This window comes from Ceratotherium simum, chromosome 5 (assembly GCF_057802395.1).
Source record: "Ceratotherium simum simum isolate JZ-2026a chromosome 5, ASM5780239v1, whole genome shotgun sequence".
NCBI lineage: Eukaryota > Metazoa > Chordata > Mammalia > Perissodactyla > Rhinocerotidae > Ceratotherium > Ceratotherium simum.
This window is the reverse complement of record NC_141904.1, coordinates 16,562,043-16,583,562: the sequence shown is the minus strand read 5'-3', so window position 1 is coordinate 16,583,562 and position 21,520 is coordinate 16,562,043. Positions and strand designations below refer to the sequence as shown.

At 40.3% G+C, this 21,520-nt stretch overlaps 2 protein-coding genes across 5 annotated transcripts in view; one reads left to right on the top strand and one right to left on the bottom strand.

The window, feature by feature from the left end:
- The window catches only part of PCCB (propionyl-CoA carboxylase subunit beta), a 76,152-nt gene extending 71,456 nt beyond the window's left edge, over nucleotides 1-4,696 (top strand). Inside the window, exon 15 of the mRNA XM_087430528.1 lies at nucleotides 4,013-4,696. Within this exon, the coding sequence (XP_087286654.1) occupies nucleotides 4,013-4,134 (122 nt within the window). The 3' untranslated portion in view covers nucleotides 4,135-4,696. The remainder of the gene's footprint in view (nucleotides 1-4,012) is intronic.
- Nucleotides 4,103-21,520, bottom strand: part of STAG1 (STAG1 cohesin complex component) — a 354,666-nt gene continuing 337,248 nt past the window's right edge. For 3 of the 4 annotated variants that reach the window (XM_087430526.1, XM_004419340.3, XM_087430527.1), the window contains 6 exons: nucleotides 14,871-15,076; nucleotides 10,877-11,051; nucleotides 8,578-8,688; nucleotides 7,913-8,027; nucleotides 6,230-6,310; nucleotides 4,103-6,142 (listed from right to left, as the gene is read on the bottom strand). In XM_087430526.1, coding sequence (XP_087286652.1) covers nucleotides 6,119-6,142; nucleotides 6,230-6,310; nucleotides 7,913-8,027; nucleotides 8,578-8,688; nucleotides 10,877-11,051; nucleotides 14,871-15,076 — 712 coding nt within the window. In that variant the 3' untranslated portion in view covers nucleotides 4,103-6,118. The remainder of the gene's footprint in view (nucleotides 6,143-6,229; nucleotides 6,311-7,912; nucleotides 8,028-8,577; nucleotides 8,689-10,876; nucleotides 11,052-14,870; nucleotides 15,077-21,520) is intronic. The other variant, XM_004419341.2, reaches the window with a different exon arrangement.

Here is a 21,520-nt window from a genome sequence, read left to right as displayed (position 1 = left end):
TATATATTATATATTTTTAAAATCATGAGTTCATACTGAAACTTTTAATTCCAGTCCAACATATGGGTTCTGCTTTGCCTTCCCCTATTCCATATCTGTCTGTCTTCTCTCACAGTAATAAAACTGGCTCCCATTATCTTCAATATATTTTACTCATTTACTCAATCTTACAATAAATACAAAAGTTTCAGAACCACTACATCAACAATAAACCTTCTAAAGTAAAGTTCAAGACTTTTGTAGTCTTGTTTTGTAGTTCTGTCTTTGAAGGTACAATGTGGTCAAGTTGCTTTGATTGGTAACTGTGTGGTCATGATATCAATTTGAAAGAGTCAGAGTCCTTTGTTTATGTCTGTAGACCACTTTAGAGTTTTTCCCCATCCTCGTTGACTTGATTTTACTGAGTATGTAAAGCATTAACAGTTGTATCAGAACTGGAGATTTTAAGTGGTTCCAGCATAAAGGCCAACTATGGAGTGCTGCTCCAGGGTGCTCCATGGGGTGTGCTTTTCTCTACAGTGGTAGCCCTGGGTCCTCCCTTTTCCAGCTTTTCCAGTCCTCCCTTTACCTCCCTTTTCCACCTTTTCCAGCTTTTCCAGTCCTCCCTTTACCTTTTCCAGCTCCAAAGGTCTGTAAGCACTGGTTGGATGTTGCTTCAAGCTCAACTTGTCTCAAGCCAATATGTGACTGTCTATCATCCACTTTCCCTGTTTCCACCAGCCACCCCACCATTCCAGGTAGCCAGGCTATGCCCTTGGAGTTATTTTTTTAGTTCTCTTGAGCATTTTTCTTCCTCTCCAATTGGAGAATAGGAATCTCCCATTCTAACTGGGCTTTGAGTACTTTTGCAAGTCACCCTACTAGTCTCTTTCTGTGGCATCCCACTAAGCCAGAAATCTTGTTCTGAGCTAATAGACTAATTCCAGGTCCAGATGTTGTTGCATTCCTCTGCTCTAGCACTTCCAGTGGATACTACCTTCCTCTCCAAAGTCTTTAGCCCACATAGAAGGTTCTAGTTTGTCCCTCCCTTGCTTGCTTAGTGTTTTCTGAGCCCACAGTCTTGTCATCTCCATCTTGGACCACTCTTGCTCTAAGTAGCTCCAATCTGCTCATGCTCAAGGGCCTGACTTCTCTATTAGTTCATCTCAGCTTGTGAGCTCAAACTGATTTCCACTTATAGCAGGTAGTTTTTTGTGTGTGAGGAAGATTAGCCCTGAGCTAACACCTGTTGCCAATCCTCCTCTTTTGGCTGAGGAAGATTGGGCCTGGGCTAACATCCGTGCCCATTTTCCTGTACTTTATGTGGGACACCTGCCACAGGCGTGGCTTGATGAGCGGTGCGCAGGTCCACACCCGATATCTGAACCTGTGAGCCCCAGGCTGCCAGAAGCGGAGCGCACAAACTCAACCACCACGCCACCGGGCCAGCCCCATATAGCAGGTATTTTTTTAAGCACCTGATTGTGCCTTTTTTTTTTTTTGCCTTATGCATATTTTTGTCTTCCTAAGTAGGTGATGAGTTCCTAGGGGGCAGAGACTATGTTGGCCAGACGTTCTTGGTACTCCTTTTTGGCACCTAGTACAGACCAGAAGAAAGACTGTAAGCTACTGGAAGCTGGGAAAGGAGTGGTGGTAGACTACTTGGCTTTTAGAGGCCTCGTGGCTAAGGAATCATGCAGGTTGGTTAGCTTGTGGCTCAACATCTTAAAATTGCCTGGCCAATCCAATTTTTGGGGTCAGCCAACCTAGGATTTGGACTGTTTGGGGGATGACTGTGCTATAGTCCATATAAAAATAATAGTACACACAAGCTCGTGGTTTTTTTATTTTCTTTTGGAGGAAGGAGTCCGAGAAGTGTTGTATCAGGTTGTGAAATCTAGGCGCTGAGAAGGGCTTGTGCCTGGGCCTGCTATGCAGTAGAGGAACCAGCCCAGTAAAGCACTTGGGCAAGAGGCTTCTGGAAAGCTTTGGAGTAGAGATGGTGGGGGAGGTCATCCAAAAACCAAGCTGGTGGCCAAGGAAACATGAAGCTGCAAGACCTTGGAAGCTTTGTCAAGTAGACCAGCCTCTGTGGACTGCAGAATGCCTTGAGAATGGTAGCAATGAGTATTCTCATTGGTTGCTATGTAGGAATGCCTTTCCCAGCTGGTATTCTTGCCTGAAGGGGAAAAAGAAAAATGTGGAATCTTTTAACCAGAGAAGACTTGGGTTTACTCAGCCCTGCCAAGTGTCTGTCTTTAGCCTGAGAGCAGGTAAATACGGTGCAAGTCGTGGTGGAGCTAGAAGTCACTGCGAGTGTCCTGCTGGACCTGCTTCTGCCCCAAATAAGTAAACCAATTTGTCCCAAGCCACACAGCTGATGTGTGGTAAAGCTGGGATTTGAACCCAGGTAGGTTTGTCTGAACCCCAAACCTGTCTTCTAACCATTCAGAGTGAGTGAGTATTGCCTCTCAACTGATGAGGTAGCTGGGATGAGTTCCTAAGGGTTGAGGTAAGAAGGTGGGGTCTGCTCTACTGGAATTGTCTCAACCCAAAGAAAGAGCTAGTAAATTTGGAAAGCTTTTCTACCTCATGCATGATGGCCAGTCATCTTTTTGAGTTGCTAGAGTAATGGGGAGGACATCCACAATGCAGCCTTCCAGTGCTTGTTAGAAAGTGCTTATATTTACAAAAAGTTCTTCCAGCTTCACTTCTCACCATGCCTTGGTCTCCCCAGCCCAATTCTCTGCCTCTGGATGCACTGATGCTGGTGCTTTAGATGTGGTCTGCCCAATCAGAGAAGCCTGTGAAGGAAACTCACCCATACACTGAGTTAACACTCTTGATGGTGTTATTGAACCAGCCTAGACGTCACCTCTTTGACAGATGTGAATATTTTATGTCCTGCTGGTTCCAAAGGGTTTCTGGAGAGCTGTGGCTTTATTCTTGAAATGAGAACTACTGGTCCTCACACTCTTGCACCTCTGTCAGCATGGGAGCTCCTCCACCATTCCAAGCAGGAGCTGTGGCCACTTAATGGTCAGTGCCTAAGTCTGAGGCCTCTGTGGAGTCCGGCCAGCACATCTGGGCAGATGTGGCAGCCTTCGTAGGTAGGTTCTGACCATGTCCCTATTGTCCTGGATGGTGAGAAATGCCTGCTTTATGTATCCTTGGGAGCAGAAAGCTGTCCTTCAAAAAGTGACAGCTGATTGATTGAGAGAGAGCCTGACAGGGCAAGGCACTTACTTAGGGATGACAGGGACAGAACCTTACCTGAGTTTGGTCTGATATGAAAAGCCTGAGTGGCACTAAGCCTTTGTTTCCCATGAAGATACTGTTCCTTGTTTGATGGACTCTTCTGGGAACAGGGCCAGATAGTCACAGTCAGTCAGGTCCTAACTGGGAGATATGCAAGCTTGTCCCAAGGTAGAGTCACACACGGGGAAAGCCCTGGTCTAGTCTCATAAGCTTGTAACCTTCAAGATGAGCAGCTATGGAGACAGACCCATTCTCATCACCCTCCCTCCCTGGCTGCCTGGAGAGCTCACCTGCTCATTTATCCTCTGCATCCCTGCTTTTTCTGCAGACACTTTATAGACTATCAATCAATCATCTTATGAACACAGCCCAAACGTCAGGGCCCGGCCCATAAAGTGTAGGGTATGAGTTTTTTAAGAGTGATTGATGTCTGGCACCACTATCAAGAAAAACCGTCACTTCTGTGGCCATGTAGAATCCAGGTGGTCTTGAAAGGGCAACTGCTAGGGGGCAACCATGCATAAGCCCAGGATCTGGATCTAGGGCAGGGGGAAGGACCCAGGCTACAGACAAGTGGATAGTCCCTGAATGCTGCCTCCAAAACTCAGCCTGCAAGAGACTTCCTCTTGAACCACAGACAACTTGGTGTACCCACTCTCTCATGGGAAATGCAAAGAATGAAAGAAAATTAATGAGCTAGTCCTAAATTTCTGCTTGCTTAAGAAAACAAAATAAAATACCTTACTAATACAGTAATTTTGCCATCATTTAACAGATTATCTGAACGAGCAACCTCTCTCAAGAGCAGCAAATCATCTCTTTAAAGCTTTACCTAGTAGGAACAGTAGGATGACTACCACAAGCCTGATTTTGAATAGTTTATTAAAGGAAAGGTGAAGCATCAGTTTCAAATTGTACAAAAGGAAAAAAACGTCATATTGCAAATGTACAATTTACAGAATTACTAGCAAAACCAATCAAGGAGACACTGAAAATACAAAAATTCGATTGACTTCAAACCGAACTGGAAACCCATTGGAGTAGATATTTAAGCCTTTTTTGTTGCATGGTAGTCCACAATTCTAAGTCAGCATCTGTTTTCCACATGAGACTGTCAAGCAAAGGATCAATCTGTGCATGTGCCAGGGTATCTCCTGGCTTGCTCCCTGGCCAGAACCACAGGCAGGCAGGGCTGGCATGGTGGACAGTCCAGTCATTCCTGCCCCTTCACTTCCAGTGAAGCCCACATTTCTAGAAGAAAGTGAGACCCCAGCCCCCCAACTGGAGCCCAAGAATTGCTAAATTAGCAGATAAAACATTTTCGGCAACCAAGTTTTTTCAGAACTGTACAAATGTTGAGAATATCTGTTTTGTGTATATTTATTAAAAGGATGAATAAAATAATCCATTTTGCTTTCCCACACAGAAGATAATCATTGGGTGCACAGATTTTTTTTTTTTTAAAAATGCTTTTCGTTTTTGGTAAAAAGGGAAAGCCTCATGATTCTGTTGCAGCTACTTTAAAAACCAGCCCAGAAAGAGCTGTGGATGGATTGGTTTGGAAATTCTGAGGCTTACTTTAAAAATCAGAAAGGAAGAAACTAAGTGGGCTTTTTAAAGCAATAGCAGCAAGTCATAAAAGGTCTAAGCAGACTGTAACTCTAAACCATCCAAGGCTGTCCTGAATATTCATAATTTCTTTCCTCCAAAGAATTATTCTTAATATGCACATTTAACACTGAAATGTAGCTGTATTTCAAGGTAAGCTTGGGAACGTCACCCTCTAAGCACAGACTTCTATGCAGCACATACTTCTATAATCGGTAAACTTAATTCACAAAATTAGCGCATAAGGGTATTAAGTGCATGGGAAGTAGACACAGTTATGTTACACTTAAAATTACTTTTGAATGGCAAAAGAGTTCTTCATGATTATCTTTTTAAGAAAACGGAAGTCTATGTAACTTGAATTTGGCAGGGCATGAAATAAGTGGTAAAAACAGCAAATTGATATAACTTGAGAACCGTTTTTGTTTTACTGAGAATACTTTATTTGCTGGTAGAAGTTGCTAAAAATGCACAGAACAAATACCAATAGAAAATGTACTGTATTTGAATCTCCCTATTCTATATAAAATGAACAGTGTACAGCATCTGTTGGAAAAATGGCTGCATGGACATTTCTTATTTTATGCCCCCTTATAAATAAAAATAAACCTTTTTATTCAAGAGTATATAAAATCTGGGAATTCATATCCATATCCACAGAGGGTGTGTGGTTTTTGGCAGAGATGCACGGTCAGAATTTCATCTTAGCTTGTCAATATTCTGCTCCACCATATTTCTATATTCCACAAGGTCAACCAAATCCAGTGAGCTCCAAAACACTCTTCAGCAATTAGGATGAGCTGCTTACTCATAGGTTTAATAAAAATGGTTAGCTTTTAAAACATAAAAAGGCAAAATGTTAAAACGGGTTTTAAATTGTACAACAGGAAAATAAAGTTAAAAATATTCTTTTTACTCAATGCTGAGTTTTCATAAAACAGGTGTATAACAGTGTTTATCTTGACAGCTGTTTTAAAAATTTAAAATTTCTTCCTCCCTCCAGAAAAACACACACATCTGTATTGGGATAAGTCCAATATTAGGACACAAATGATTTTTCAGGTCAGTCTTTCTGAGGTGACATTCACCAACATTCCCTTGGGTAATTTACATGCTCCTCTCTGTCACTGCAAAAAGGGATTGACCTCAATCATTTGATTAAAAAACAAATCAGATCACATCAAAAGTGTTTTCTCCCCATACAAGCTATCACAGTATATAGGCCTCTAGCTCTAAATAATAGAGTTCCAGATTTGTAAATTTTCTTCAGACTTCAGAACATAGGCATTCCAAATCCCTAGAAAAATGAAACAGAATTATTAACTTCATGCAAAAACAAGACCCAGAAACCATAAATAAAAAGCAATAATAATTTAACATTTACTGAATCGTCTTCTATGATAGCTGCAGAATCAAAGAAATCTGGCCTCAGCTCAGCTCTCTCTCGCCGATTTCTTGATGGGGGCTGGAAAGAGAAGCCAGTTAATTTTTTCCTGAGATACATTAAGACAATGAACTGTGATAATAAGCTGCTAATATTTCTGAAGATATCATAAATAATACAGAACTGTTAGGGGTCAATTTTGAAAGGAAAAGAATCTGGCTATTATATGGAACATAATTAACAGTGCATTTGGCTTTTAATTACCACTTAGACAAAAAAAGAGGCTTTCAAATTATGAATAAATTGAACATGTAAATGCATATAAATTTTTGGGCCTATAAACATAGAACATATCTTTCAGTCATGGAATAATTATAAAATTGATCAAACACTAGGTGACAAAACTTCACTGAATTCCCCAAAGCAGGAAGATGGAAAGCTACTGATGGGCTGGGAAGAGGGAGGTTACACATTGGAGTGACATGATCTCATGGAAAATTTAAAACATACAAAGCAGAATGTTATGGGCTAAATTTATGTCCCCCCCAAATTCATATGTGGAAGTCCTAACCCCAGTACCTCAGAATGTGACTGTTATTTGGAGATAGGGCCTTTAAAGAGGTAATTAAGGTAAAAGGAGGTCATATGGGTGGGTTCTAATCCAATATGACTTGTGTCCTTATAAGAAGAGGAAACATGCACAGAGGAAAGATCATGTGAAGACAAAGGGAGAAGGTGGCCACCTACAAGTCAAGGAGAGAGGCCTCAGAATGAAATTAACCTTGCTGACACCTGGATCTCAGACTTCTAGCCTCCAGAACTATGAGACAATGAATTTCTGTTGTTTAAGCCACCTGGTCAGTGGTATTATGGCAGCCCTAGCAAATTAATACATAGGGAAAGTAATATAATGAACTCCCATGTACCATTCACCCAGCTTCAACAATTGTCAAACATTTGGCGAATCTTGTTTCATTGAATCTCCTGTTTTTTCTTATGTCATTTCACCTATAACGACTTCAATATATGTTGCTAATGGATAGAAACTTTTTAAAAAACATAACCACTATGGCAGCTAGACTTTTGGTGGTGAACAAGATATAGTCTATATAGAGTTGAAATATGATGTACACCTGAAATTTATATAATGTTATAAACCAATGTTATCTCAATAAATGTAACAAAAAACCATAACCACTATGTATTACTATTCCTGACAAAGTTAATAATTTCTTAATATCACCTACACTTAGTCCAAATTCAGATTTTCTTACTTCAAAGATGTCTTTTCACACTGAAAATAAGGTCTATTTTCTGCATTTGGTTGTTAATACTGGAGCACAGTGCATATTGTCAGACTCTAAATAAAGTAGAAGAGACCAGACGCATATGCTATAGGGAAAGACAGATCCAGTGTGAGCTCTTTTTCAAGAAGGAACCAGTTCCTGTTACTGTCAGAATTCAAAATCTGACTGCTTTGAAAGCAGGCTTAAAATACACACAAGCTCATCCAAATGCCCACAAGCACTACGTTGGCCCTGCCCACTGCTGGTCAATGTTAGCCCCGCCTCCTCTCCTCTCCACCTTACTCCTCCTCCCACAGGGTTCTGAAAACAAAAGCATCATCTTACACCAATACCTTCACATGTTTTAACAGAAGAAAAATGTATGGAATTTCCTTACCAGATCAATAACCATGGTGTCTTCAAATTCTTCATTCATATCTTCTAACTGGCTCCGGGATGACATCATCACATCTTCAAAGATGGGCTCAGCATCTTCCTCCATTAGGCCCCGACTGATAAGGAAAAAGCAGTCAGAAAGCTGTTCAGACTCGTCAAATTTAGAGTCCTGGCTCTCTCCTACATTAGGTCTTCTAACCGATGAAAGCATACCTTCCAATTACAACCTATACACTGCACAAATTATGATACTGACCTCTAAGGTAATTAAGGATCATTCATTTGGTTCACTCAAGATTGCATCTCAACTCATCAGAAGGATGTATAATTTAAATGCAACAATAGTATTTAACATTTATTTAGCTATGTGTCAATTCCCCAAACTCTAAGTGATTGGTACTATCATCCCAACTTTACAAAGGAGGAACGTGAGGCACAGAGGTTTTAGAGCTTGCCCAAGGCCACACAGCTAGCAAGTAGCAGTACTAGAATTTAAACGCTGAAAGCTTTGAGAGCCCATGCCCTCCATTCCCATCCTATGCTGCATAGTGTATCCTGAATTATGATTTTAACTCCTAAGACCAAACATCAGAGAAACTCAAGTCATTCCACAAAATGACCAGCATCACATAGCCACTGTGTTCTTGTGACACTTGTAACACTTACACGGCATGCCTTACTCCAGTTCTCACTTTCATGTAGTTCATTCCTGTTCTGTCCTTCCGACTTAAGTCTTCTAATTTCGGCTGGCCTAACCAAGAGATCTGCATCTGAGGACTAAGAGAGGGTAGGTACTATTACTCATTTTGTGGCAGCAGATAATGAATTTTAGCTAATCAGTCCCATGCTAAGAAGGCCACAGTTGGCTGGCCTAATTCTCATGTAGGGGGAGTTAGCTGGATTTATTCCAGGGCCAAGGGTGAGATCATTGTATCCAAGGATCTCCCTTTGCAGAAATAGCAGTAATTGCCCAAAGAGATCCCTAAGTCTCTAAGAGAAGCTGGCTGTGGCTAGTTGTTAGGTGTGAAGGAAACCAGAATATGTCACCCCAAGATATGCCTCTTTGAGATAAAAATTATTTTGAGCTGCAGGCAATTATGTGCTAAGTGCAGAAAAAGTTCCCCTATTTCTGCCTAAAGGCAGGAAATAAATTCTCCTTTTACTGGAGACAGACTCTTATCAGCCTAGAGATGGCACCAGAGGAATCCGCAAACCTTGTGAAACTAAGCTTTATCTTCCTACTTAAGAAAGACAAGGACTACTTAGTCCTAGTTGGACTATCTCTAGTCCAAACCTCTTTGTCTTATCAATTCTTCACAATTTTATTGTTTCTTTGTCTAAAAGGTATAAAAACTTCCTCCTCTGGTTACTTCTTCAGGTCTTCATTCTCTTGTGAAATCTCTCATGTACATGTAAAAATTCAATAAAATGTGTATGCTTTTCTCCTGTTAATCTGTCTTTGTCAGTTTAATTTTCAGACCCAGCTAGTGACCCTAAGGTTGAGGAAAACTTTTTCTTCCCTTACAGGTACTTAAATTATTAACATCGTTCCCCAAATCCTTGTCAAACGAGCACTCCTCAGACCACTGTATCCAGCTGTTGCCCTACTCACAAATGTTCCTCACAGCCAGTCCCCAAAGGGACAGAAATGATGGTGGCTGGTGGCTCAGAGTGCTCCAGAGTCAAACAAGGAAGGGTATAACACATTTTTTCTCAGTCCTTTGGAGGAGATTTGGAGTCAGGTGCATGCTGGGCCAAATCTTCACATGTACTCTTATATTTATTGGCTCACGGACACTTGCATAAACACGCCTCTTAGGAATTTTATAGGATGTAAACTTTAATGATTTTTAGTAGATAAAATCTGTTGCATGAAGTTCTCTAAAACAGCTGTCTTATGCGGGGCTACCACCTTGATTAAACCTATAAACCTATAGCAGGGAAAAGAAGATGGATCACAGCCAGGAAGGACTGACAAGTGGTAATGTCAGGGAAGCAAGGCAGGCTGCTCTAAGGAGGGACCCACCCAGTAGGAAGTGGAGTGGGAATGCTGGTCATAAGGCAAACCACCCTCTAAGAATGCCCAGTTATGCAATGGCTAACAATGATTATCCTTTCAGCTTTGAGGAAAGGCAGATCTTCAGAGCAAAGATGCCTTATAAAAACCCAGGATCTGAATACTTCTAACACTGCCTCTTTCCGTTTTCAACCTGCTAAATTTGTGGAGTACAAGTGAGAATTCTCTCATCCATCAGAGCAACTGATAGCATTACCTCAATAGGGATAGAAATGAAAGTGAAGAGCTAAGAGATTTCAGAGTTGGATGAAAAACAACAAAAAGTTAAGATATTTTTTACAGCAAAAGTCATGCCACCACTCTTGCCTTTTCCACAATTTTCAGAGCCCTGGTACTAGAGAAGATTTTAATTGCTAGTGTGGGAAAAGGTAAGACCTTGATTCTCTCTTAGCGAAAGGGCAACTATTCTCAGGATTTAAATATCTTAATTCTTAATCCACAAACAGTTTAAGTTCAAAATATAAAATTAACCAAGATAAAGTACTATTAATTAAATGGATGATAAAAGTAATACCTAGTCTATCTGGTGTTCAGACTAGTAACAACCTTAGCAGAGACTCTCATATGCTCTCCTGCCAAGGAAGTAACCTGCATGTGTTCACGGCAAATCCCTGAGAAGAAACAGACTTGCCCAATAATCTGCAAACTCCAACTGAAATCAGCACTTAGTGAGACACCATGATTTAAAGGTTTCCAGACTCTGAGGAACTGATATCCACAAGTTTTTGCCGACTTTTTATACATCTTCTAATATAAATTATTTAACCTCTATTTGTGGTGGTGTTTTCTCATGAATTGACCAGTAATATGCTCTGATGAACAAATAGAGTTCTTCCTTCTTTAACAGTTAAAGGTTTTATGCCAAAGAAACAAATTTTTACTACTTACTTGTGTAAAAAGTCAGGTTCAGAACCATGTTCAGACTCAGGTTCCTGAATCTGCTCTCCCATGGGCCGGCTATTCTCTCGCAGTACAGTGGAAGTGAGCTGTGGTGCTGGCAAGGGGCCAGGAGTTTGAATCATGGTGTCAGTCCTGTTCAGCCATGTATTATCCAGATTTTCATCTGTAAAATTCCAGTTAGAGTCACAGAATATCCTGGGTGAACTCTGGTAGAAGTTACAGCATAGACTTGAAGAGCACGGCTCTGGAGTTAGACTGCCTCATTTGAATCCCAGTTACACCACTCACTTGTGTGACATTATGTAAGTTATTAAACTTCCAAAATTCAGTTTTCTCATATATAAAATGGAGATATCAGTACCTAACCTCATAGATTTGTAAGGATTAAATGAGGTAATGTATGTAACCATCAAATATTAGCTATCCTCACATTATCATCTCTTCCAAGTCCCTCCATCTCTAAGGATTAATTCACTATATAAAGGGAAGAATGGGGCCAGAGACCTCTCTAACCTTCCTTTGCTCAAACAATAAAGGGCCTATTTACTGGGCCTTACAAGGGCCCCAGGCAGCAGCACTTAAAGTCTGGCTGGCTTTTACTGAGAAATCAGCAAATCCCGTTGCATAACTGGACACTGGTCACCAGAGACATAACTCTTTTTGCAAGGTCATACGGGTAGGGACGGGTTGACAGCTCACTGTTTTCATGCCTCCAAGTTCTACCTCTTCAGGGAAGCCTTCGCTGATCACCCCAGCCACCCCTCAATTATTCTCTTAACTTATAGAGGAAACAGAATCATTCCTGCTCACTTAGGACTTAATTATACACTGTCCTGCATTGGCAGGTGATTTGTCATGTGTATATGTTATCTCCGTAATTAGATGTAAGTTTCTTCAAGGGACGAGGAACTATTCTTTCCTTCTTCTGAAGATCATTTACAAAGATTTGAGCAGATTAAAGCATTATTTGCATACCTAAACTATAGCCTGATAAAATATTACATAAAGTTTCTACCTATAAAAATTCTAAATTATTTTCTTAATATGAGATGACTTAAAAAAGTATTACTGCTATGTTTTTCCTTCTGAAGAATTATAATCACAAAGTATAATATCAATCCTATTGTTCTTCCTCCCTCATTAAGCTTCAGAGATGTATGCATGTTAGGTTCCTCATTAGCCATCAAGCATTCCATCTCTCTGTGTAGTATTTCTCAAGTTTCCAAAATTTTGTCAGACACATATATACATTCTGTTGGCTTTTGTCTCTGGAAATACCTACCAATTGTAAGGTCATTCTACCAACCTGAAGTTTACTACTGAATCTCTTCTTAGTTAATCAGCAAGGATATGTTTCATCTTCTTTTATTCATTCCACTTTTAATTCAACATTTAATTCAAAACTTATTCTCTGCCACACTTAAAATGTTATGATCATAAGAATAGTATCAAAAGGTTCTTAACCTGGTAAACGCATCTTTCAGCTCTCTACTAATTACATGTCATCTTTTCCAGAAAATCTTTCCCAATTTATTACAAGTTTGGTCACTCCCTGTATGTTCCCAGAGAACCTTTTTGGCCCATCAGAGCACTTACCATGCTGAACTGAAATTGCCTGCTTCTCTGTCTCCTCATCTGTACTAAGAGCTCTTTTATTAATACCATATCTCCAGCATCTAGCTGGAGTTCTTAGGAAGGTGCTTGGTAAAGATTTACTGAATGAGTAACTTCAGGAAGAACTCACTCTTCTTGAAGCGATCCCTCCTAACCCCTAAAGATTCCTCAGAAACACTTCTTGCAAAGCTCTCTCATCTTCATCCCAAACAGATGAAACTGCAGTCTAAAGGTTCTGGGCACATAACCTACTTTAGTCACTGGGTAAATTTCAAACTAACATAGAGCACATTTTCTTTTTTGCAACTTAATTACCAAATTAGGTTATCTGGTCCATATATGCTTCTCTTAGTCCTGAAGCTGATAATACTGACTGCTTCATTAGTGAAATTTTTTTTTTGGTTATTTAAATTCTCTAAGCCTTAGTTTCTTTTGTGTAAAATCTGGATATTAGTGTTGAACTCAGAGTTGATTTATAAAGCATTTACTATATGCTAGAGATTGACCTAAGTGCTTTACAAATATTAGTCAAGTAAATTATTAAACAATATAATGCACATAAAACACATTCCTGGTACATGGCAAGGATTTGATGAATGCTAGCTAATATGAATATTACAACTATGAAAAGCTGTGAGTAGGAAAAAAAAAAAAAAATATATATATATATATTTGTGGAGCACCCTGATAGAGGCTGTTCTAGAAGGCATTTTCAAAAGGAAACAATGGGAGTCATTCTTTAGAGAAAAGTTCAGGATGCTACAGTACAGAGTTTTCAATTTTAATTCTCTGGACCCAAAAAGATTTTACGTCCCACACATGAAACTTGAAAGGAAATCTTAAACTTGAACATTAATTCTATAATATTTTCAAATCTTTTATTCTCTTTGAAATATACATTCAGCCTAATCCACTGAATGATGCTAGATAAGAGGCATTACTATAGGATGATGATGATGACATTCTGACAACAGCAGCTAACACTTATCAAATGCTACCAAAAGCACTGTGCTAAGTAAGCACTGTGTGTACTAAGTGTTTTTTTTGGAGTATCTCATTTAATATTCACAATGGCTGACAGGATAGGTACTCTGATCATCCTTCATTTGATCAGTGATTGAGGCTTAGAGAGGTTAAGTAACATGCTCAAAGGTTACATAGCTGAAAAATGACAAAGCCAAGTCTGAATTCTAAAACTTTGATTTTAGAGTTTGTAGTCTTCATAAATCGTCAATACTGCCTCCCCAATGATGAGAGAAAAATTAGATTTAAATTCTAATTAATTTTGCCACAGATTTAGCAAAATCTTTGATGAGTCACTATTTTTTAGGCAGCAGAGGTGAGATGCTGAAAGGTAAATAGAAGGTTGTAAAAAGGAGCAATGGAGCAGGATTTAGATCACTGCCCTCCTCTCTTGGTTTGGAGAATATTTATTAGAAGAAGCATGGAGAAGGGGGAAGATTGAGGAAATAAGCATTTGAGTTTTCTCTTAGTTAAAAGAGTAATGCTTTATTTTAATAAAGCAATTTTTAGCCTTTTTGATATAGGAATATCTACTATTGATCACATTTTCATGACAATTCAACTCCCTGTTCCCCACAGTCCATAAGGGTTATGAAACCAGATTTGGCCATCATTATTTTAATGTACAAAAAATAAATTATCCAGGGTCAGCCTGGTGGCGCAAGCGGTTAAGTGTGCGTGCTCTGCTGCAGCGGCCCGGGGTTTGCCGGTTCGGATCCCTGGCGCGCACCAATGCACTGCTTGGCAAGCCATATGTGGCGGCGTTCCATATAAAGTGGAGGAAGATGGGCACAGATGTTAGCACAGGGCCAGTCTTCCTCAGCCAAAAAAGAGGAAGATTGGCAGATGTTAGCACAGGGCAGATCTCCTCACCAAAAAAATAAATAAATAAATAAAAAATAAATTATCCATCCAAGTGGTAGAAATGGAAAGTTGTTCTGATATATTCAGTTTGTTGCAGAGGGCTAGCCTCAATTTACCAGAATCTCTCCTATATTAGGATGAATTTCGATAAAATACCATTGTGACTATCTTAAGTTTTAATGTATTAGAGGACTATGGTATAGAATCAATTTTATAAACCTTCATAACTGATTCCTCTTTTTCTCCATGCCTATCTTCCTCAGTGTTCCATGCTCTTTTAACTTCTTTTTCCTTGACCCTTTTCTGTCCCACTTTGTCTATTCCTACCTTTTTGCTTGAACCTTTCAATGTGTATCAAACATACAAGGAAATAATGTGCTTAACAGTGTCATCTTGCTGCAAACAAAATATCGTTTGCCACTTTATTTATGTCGATAATATCAGGCAAACTATTTGTCTCATAGTGTAAAGGCAGACTTACCTTCTACTCGTTTTTTGTGAAGTGGGGGTCGTCCTTTCTTATTCCTTACTGAGGAGGTTTTGCTGCTGCTGCTTCCACTGTTCACAGACATTCTATCATCTTCACCTCCAGTGACTAACGAATTTCTATAGGAGATGAGTGGAAGCCATACATCTTCCCTCCTTTCCATCATTTGCTCCGTAAGGAATTTTTCTAGGTATGAATGACTAGAAACACAACAGAAGAAGCAGTGATTTTCATGGAAGCAGTTCATGCATCACTTATTTAATTTTTTCATAACCTGACGCTCTCTCTGAGGGTTCTGAAGACTCCCTAAGGACACACATTAAACTGTTAACAGTGGTTACCTTTGGAAAGAGAGGGACTGAGAATTTAAGATTTTGCTTCACATATTCCTGGAATACTTTTAAGCAAGCAAATGTATTACTGAGAGAGAGAGAGAGAGAGAGAGAGAAAGAATGTGTGTGTGTGTGTGGTCCTTCCTATATTTCTTCCTTTGCTTTTAAATACCAATGTTAAAAAAAAAAATAAGAAGTTTGGCTCAAAAAGGTTACTGAATTTTCTTTTATTTGTTTATTTATTTTTTTGTGAGGAAGATCAGCCCTGAGCTAACATCCATGCTAATCCTCCTCTTTTTGCTGAGGAAGACCAGCTCTGAGCTAACATCTATTGCCAATCCTCCTCCTTTTTTCCCCCCAAAGCCCCAGTAGATAGTTGTATGTCATAGTTGCAAATCCTTCTAGTTGCTGTATGTGGGACGCGGCCTCAGCATGGCCGGAGAAGCAGCACGTCGGTGCACGCCCGGGATCCGAACCCGGGCTGCCAGTAATGGACCGCGCGCACTTAACCGCTAAGCCATAGGGCTGGCCCCTGAATTTTCTTTTAAAGTATTCAAACCAAGGCAGGATTTCTGGAATGGTGGAGGGAGAAGCCTGGCATACCCTCTCCCCAGTAAAACAACCTTTTAACTGGTGAAAATTATAAAAGATAATCATTTAAAGTCTTTAGAAATTGTCCTAAGGGCACACAGAAAATGGAGAAACATTTATTAAAGAAAGTCTATTAAACCTCAGTAAGAACAGTTACAGTTTGTAGCATTTGAACCACCATCTGCTCCCTTCCCTTGTCTCCTCTCCTCTACCACAGCTCTGTGTTATGGAAACTCTACTCTAGGAGCTCTACTCTGGGCAGACACGGATAAGAAGACGGGAGCTTCCTCTCTCTCTAGTTCTCTGTCTAGAGCTACCTTGGAAGAAGGAGGCTATTGGCGTGTTGCAGAAGCTCTATTCTGGGCAGCAGCTAGGAGGAATGAGGCTCCCTTTTCCTTCCCATCTCATACTTGTGGGGTAGTAACTACCCTAGGCACAGCAGGCTGAGCATACTGGGGCCCTGAATGCCCCACTCCACCTCAGCTCCCTTGCAGAGCAGAGGTTCCATACCTGGAGAGGCAAGCCAAGAACCAGGGGTTATCCCTGGCCTCTGTTTGTAGAGGAGGGGTATTATTCTGGGAGTCAAGAGAGATGCTATCCCAGCCCCCAGCTCCTGTTCAATGGCATACAGATTCTGCCTAGGGGCTGAGGCAGACCATAGGATGAAGCTTTGCAGCTCTGTCTGGGTGGACTGACTTTATCTGGAATAGAGTATAGAAAATTCCTTGCCTAAGGGTGTTGTTAAAAACAATGGAGATCTTGATGAAAAGTAAATAAGAGGGTGCTGGTAGCTCTTTGATACTAGTGGCAACAAATAGAGAGTAGAGCCAGAAATTTAACAGAGAACCAGGGAAAAGACAGCCAAGAAGAGCCCTCCTGGGATCACAGTCAATCCTGGGAGTGGGCAAGGCTCTGTGCATATGCTAAGCTGCACCCACTCACAGGCAAACAGAACAGGGGATGGGGGCAGCCTGAGATCATTCCCAAGGCCCCACACAGATCTCTCAACACAGGGAGGAAGCCTCACTGGCACAAAGGGCTTAAAACACAAACTCTAACCAAACATTGGCTGAACAATATGCTGCTCTGACCCAAGAGCAACTCCCAGTAAGCCAGACTTACAAGTAAAATCACATGTGGAGAACAGACTGGTGGTTACCACAGGGGAAGCGGGTGGGAGGAGGGCAAAAGGGGTAAAGGGGCACATGTGTACGGTGATGGATGCCAACTAGACTTTTGGTGGTGAACACGATGCAGTCTATACAGAAGTCAAAATATAATGATGTACACCTGAAATTTATATAATGTTATAAACCAATGTGACCTCAATAAAAAAAATTTAAGGGCCTGGCCCAGTGGCGTAGTGGTTAAGTTTGCGCGATCTGCTTTGGTGGCCCAAGGTTCATGGGTTCAGATCCCAGGTGCAGACCCACACATCGCTCGTCAAGCCATGCTGTGGCAGCATCCTATACACAAAATAGAGGAAGATGGGCACAGATGTTGGCTCAGGGCCAATCCTCCTCACACACAAAAATTTTTAAAGAAAAAAAAATTATATATGAAAAATTACAAAACCACAATGGGATAACCACTTCACATCCATTAGGATGTCTACTATATTTAAAAAAAAAAAAAAAAAAAAAAAAAAAAGGAAAATGACAAGTGTTGGCAAAGATGTGGCGAAATCAGAATCCTAGAGCACTGTTGTTGGGAATCTGACATAGCGCAGCTGCTGTGGAAAACAGTTTGATGGTTCCTGAAAAAATTAAAAATAGAATTACCATATGATCCAGCAATTCCACTTCTGGGTATATACCCCAAAGAATTGAAAGCAGGGTCTCAGAGAGGTATTTGTACACTCATGTTCATAGCAGCATTATTCACAATAGCTAAAAAGTGGAAGCAACCCAAGTGTCCACCAACTGATGAATGGATAAGCAAAATGTGGTCATAACAAATGTGGTAACAATGGAATAATATTCAGCCTTAAAAAGGAAGGAAATTCTAACACATGCTACAACATGGATAACCTTGAGCACATTATGCTAAGTGAAATAAGCCAGTCACAAAAAGACAAATACTGTATGATTCCACTTATATGAGGTACCTTACGGAGTCAGATTCATAGAGACAGAAAGCAGAAGGGTGGTTATCAGGGGCAGGGGGTAGGGAATGGGGAGTTAAGTGTTTAATGGGCACAGGGTTTCAATTTGGGAAGACGGAAAAGAGTTCAGGAGATGGACGGTGGTGGTGGTTGCACAATAATGTGAATGTACTTAATGCCGATGAACTGTAATCTTAATAAATGGCTAAAATGGTAAAAAAATAAAATCACGATAGACTAGTTTCCATTTATGCATGTAAGGAGTTTGGAAGTTGCCAGTGCATCCTAACAGCAAGTAAAAAGCTGAACAGACTGAAAAATTAACAACTCTTCTTGGATCAATCAGAGAGGAGACTCACTGCCCCCAAGATTGACACAGGTGAATACAGGGGGTCACAGCTTACTGGAGCAGACTCATGAGTGGAAACAACCTTGGGAACCAGTGCTGGAGTAGGAAAACCTGTGTAATTCACGATTTACTGTAAGCTCACCGTGGACAACTCAGCGAGTTAAAAACTCCAAGGGGACCCAGTCATAGGGTCCACAATACTGTGAGATTTACCTCCAGAAGCTCAACCAGGTTCCCACAGTAAATATCAGAGAAAATTCCTGTTGTGTTTCCAGCAGGGGGAGGGGAAACTAGTTAACCAGAGCTTAACTTGCTGAGGTATTACCAGAGGTTAAGTGACCTGGGGGAAAGGAAATACCCAACTCCAGCCCATTCTATCTATTCTGTCCAACCTAAGGGTGAAGAAAAAATTGAGTAATATGTGTTAAGTTCACAGTCCAGAGGCACAGGCTCACTAAAGGACTGTGACCTAATGAAAGGACTACAGATAGCTTCCCCGAGCCCAAACCTCATCACCACATTACTAAAGGTCTATATACAGCAGTTGCTTTTACCCAATACATCATGTCTGGCTATCAAGAAAAAAACACAGGGGGCTGGCCCCATGGCTTAGCAGTTAAGTGCGTGCGCTCCGTTACTGGCGGCCTGGGTTTGGATCCTGGGTGCGCACTGACGCACCGCTTGTCCAGCCATGCTGAGGCAGCGTCCCACATACAGCAACTAGAAGGATGTGCAACTATGACATACAACTATCTACTGGGGCTTTGGGGAGAAAAAGGGAAAAAAAGGAGGATTGGCAATAGATGTTAGCTTAGGGGTGGTCTTCCTCAGCAAAAAGAGGAGGATTGGCATGGATGTTAGCTCAGGGCTGATCTTCCTCAAAAAAAAAATAAGAAAATAAAAATTAAAAAAGAAAAAAAAAAAGAAAAAATTAAAGGCATACCAAGAGGCAAAAAACACAATTTGAAGAGACAGAGTAAGCTTCAGAACCAGACATGGCAGAAATGTTGGAATTATCAGACTGGAAATTTATTTATTTATTTTATTTTATTTTTTGTGAGGAAGATCAGCCCTGAGCCGACATCCATGCTAATCCTCCTCCCTTTGCTGAGGAAGACCGGCTCTGAGCCAACATCTATTGCCAATCCTCCTCCTTTTTATCCCCAAAGCCCCAGCAGATAGCTGCATGTCACAGCTGCACATCCCTCCAGTTGCTGCATGTCAGACGCGGCCTCAGCATGGCCGGAGAAGCGGTGGGTTGGTGCGCGCCCGGGATCCGAACCCGGGCCACCAGTAGCGGAGTGCACGCACCTAACCACCAAGCCAGGGGCGATCGATATGCTAAGGGCTCTAACGGAAAAAAGTAGACAGCATGCAAGAACAGATGGGCAATGAAAGCAGAGAGATGGAAATCCTAAGAACCAAAAAGAAATGCTAGAGATATAAACTGTAACAGAAGGGCCGGCCCCATGGGAAGTGGTTAAGTTCAGCATGCTCCGCTTAGGCAGCCTGGGTTTGTGGGTTCGGATCCTGGATGTAGACCTACACCACTAATCAGCCATGCTGTGGTGGTGACCCACATACAAAATAGAGGAAGGCTGGTACAGATGTTGGCTCAGGGCTAATCTTCCTCAAGCAAAAAAAGAGGAAGATTGGCAACAGATGTTAGCTCAGGGCGAATCTTCCTTATCAAAAAACAAAACAAAAACTGTAACAGAAATGAAGAATGGCTCTGATGGGCTTATTAGTAGACTGAACACAGCTGAGGAAAGAATCTCTGAGCTAGAGGATATATCAACAGAATCCTCAAAAACTAAAAAAGCAAAGAGAATGGAGACAGAGAAAACCAGAATAGAATATCCAAGGATGGTAGTACAACTACAAAACGGGTAACATATGCAAAATGGGACTATCAGAAGGAGAAGAAAGAGAGAAAGGAACAGAAGAAATATTTGAAACATTAATAATGACATAGAATTTTCCCAAATTAATGTCAAACACCAAACTATAGATCCAGAAAGCTCAGAGAACACCAAGCAGGCTAAATTTCAAAAGAACTACATCTAGGCACATCATTTTCAAACTACAGAAAATCAAAGATAAAGAAAAATTACTGAAAGAATCCAGAGGAGAAAAATACCTTTGCTATAGAGGAACAAAGACAGGAATTATATCCAACTTCTCCTCAGAAACCATGTAAGCAAGAAGAGAGTGGAATGAAATATTTAAACGGTTAAGGGAAAAAACCCACCAGCCTAGAATTCTGTGCCCTGCAAAATTATCCTTCAAAAAGAAGGAGAAATAAGGACTTCCTCAGACAAATAAAAATTGAGAGAATTTGCTGCCAGTAGACCTGCTTTGCAAGAAATGTTAAAAGAAGTTTTTTAGAGAGAAGGAAAATAGTATAGGTCAGAAACTTGGATATACATAAAGTAAGGAAGAGCACAGAAGGAGGAATAAGTGAAGGTAAAATAAAAATGTTTTTCTTATTCTTTTTTTTCTTATTCTTAATTGATCTAACAAGTAAGTTTGTTCAAAATAATAATACCAACAATGGATTTGATTATGTATGCTTAGGTATATAAGTGAAATGAATGACAGCAATGATACAAGGGATGGGAAGGATGAACTGGATTATTTTGTTATCATAAGGTACTCACCCTACCCGTGAAGTGGTATAGTGTTATTTGAAAGTGGACTTGAATTAGCTGTCAATGTATATTGCAAACTCTAGGGCAACCACTTAAAAAAAAGGTATTGATATGCTAAGAAAGGAAAGAAAATGGAATCATATAAAATGCTCAATTAAAACCACGAAAGGCAGAAAAAGAGTGGAAGACAAAAATAGGAGCAAAGATCAAGGACAACAAATAGAAAACAGAAAGGAATATGGTAGATATTAATCTAACTGTATCAACAATCAATTTGAACATCCGTGGTCTAAATGCACCAAGTAAAAGACACAGATTGTCAGAGTGGATCAAAAAACAAGACCCAATTATAAGTTGTCTACAAGAAACCCACTTTAAATATAAAGACAAGTAAATGGATAGGAAAAAATATACCATGCAAACACTAATCAAAAGAAGCAGGAATAGCTATATTAATTTCAGACAAAGCAGACTTCAAAGCCACGCAAGTTATCAGGGATAAAAGAAGGGCATAATATACTGAGTAAAGGGGGACAATTCTCCAAGAAGACATAATTTAAACATTTAAAAGAATAGAAATCATACAATGTCTGCTCTCAGACCACAATGGAATTAAA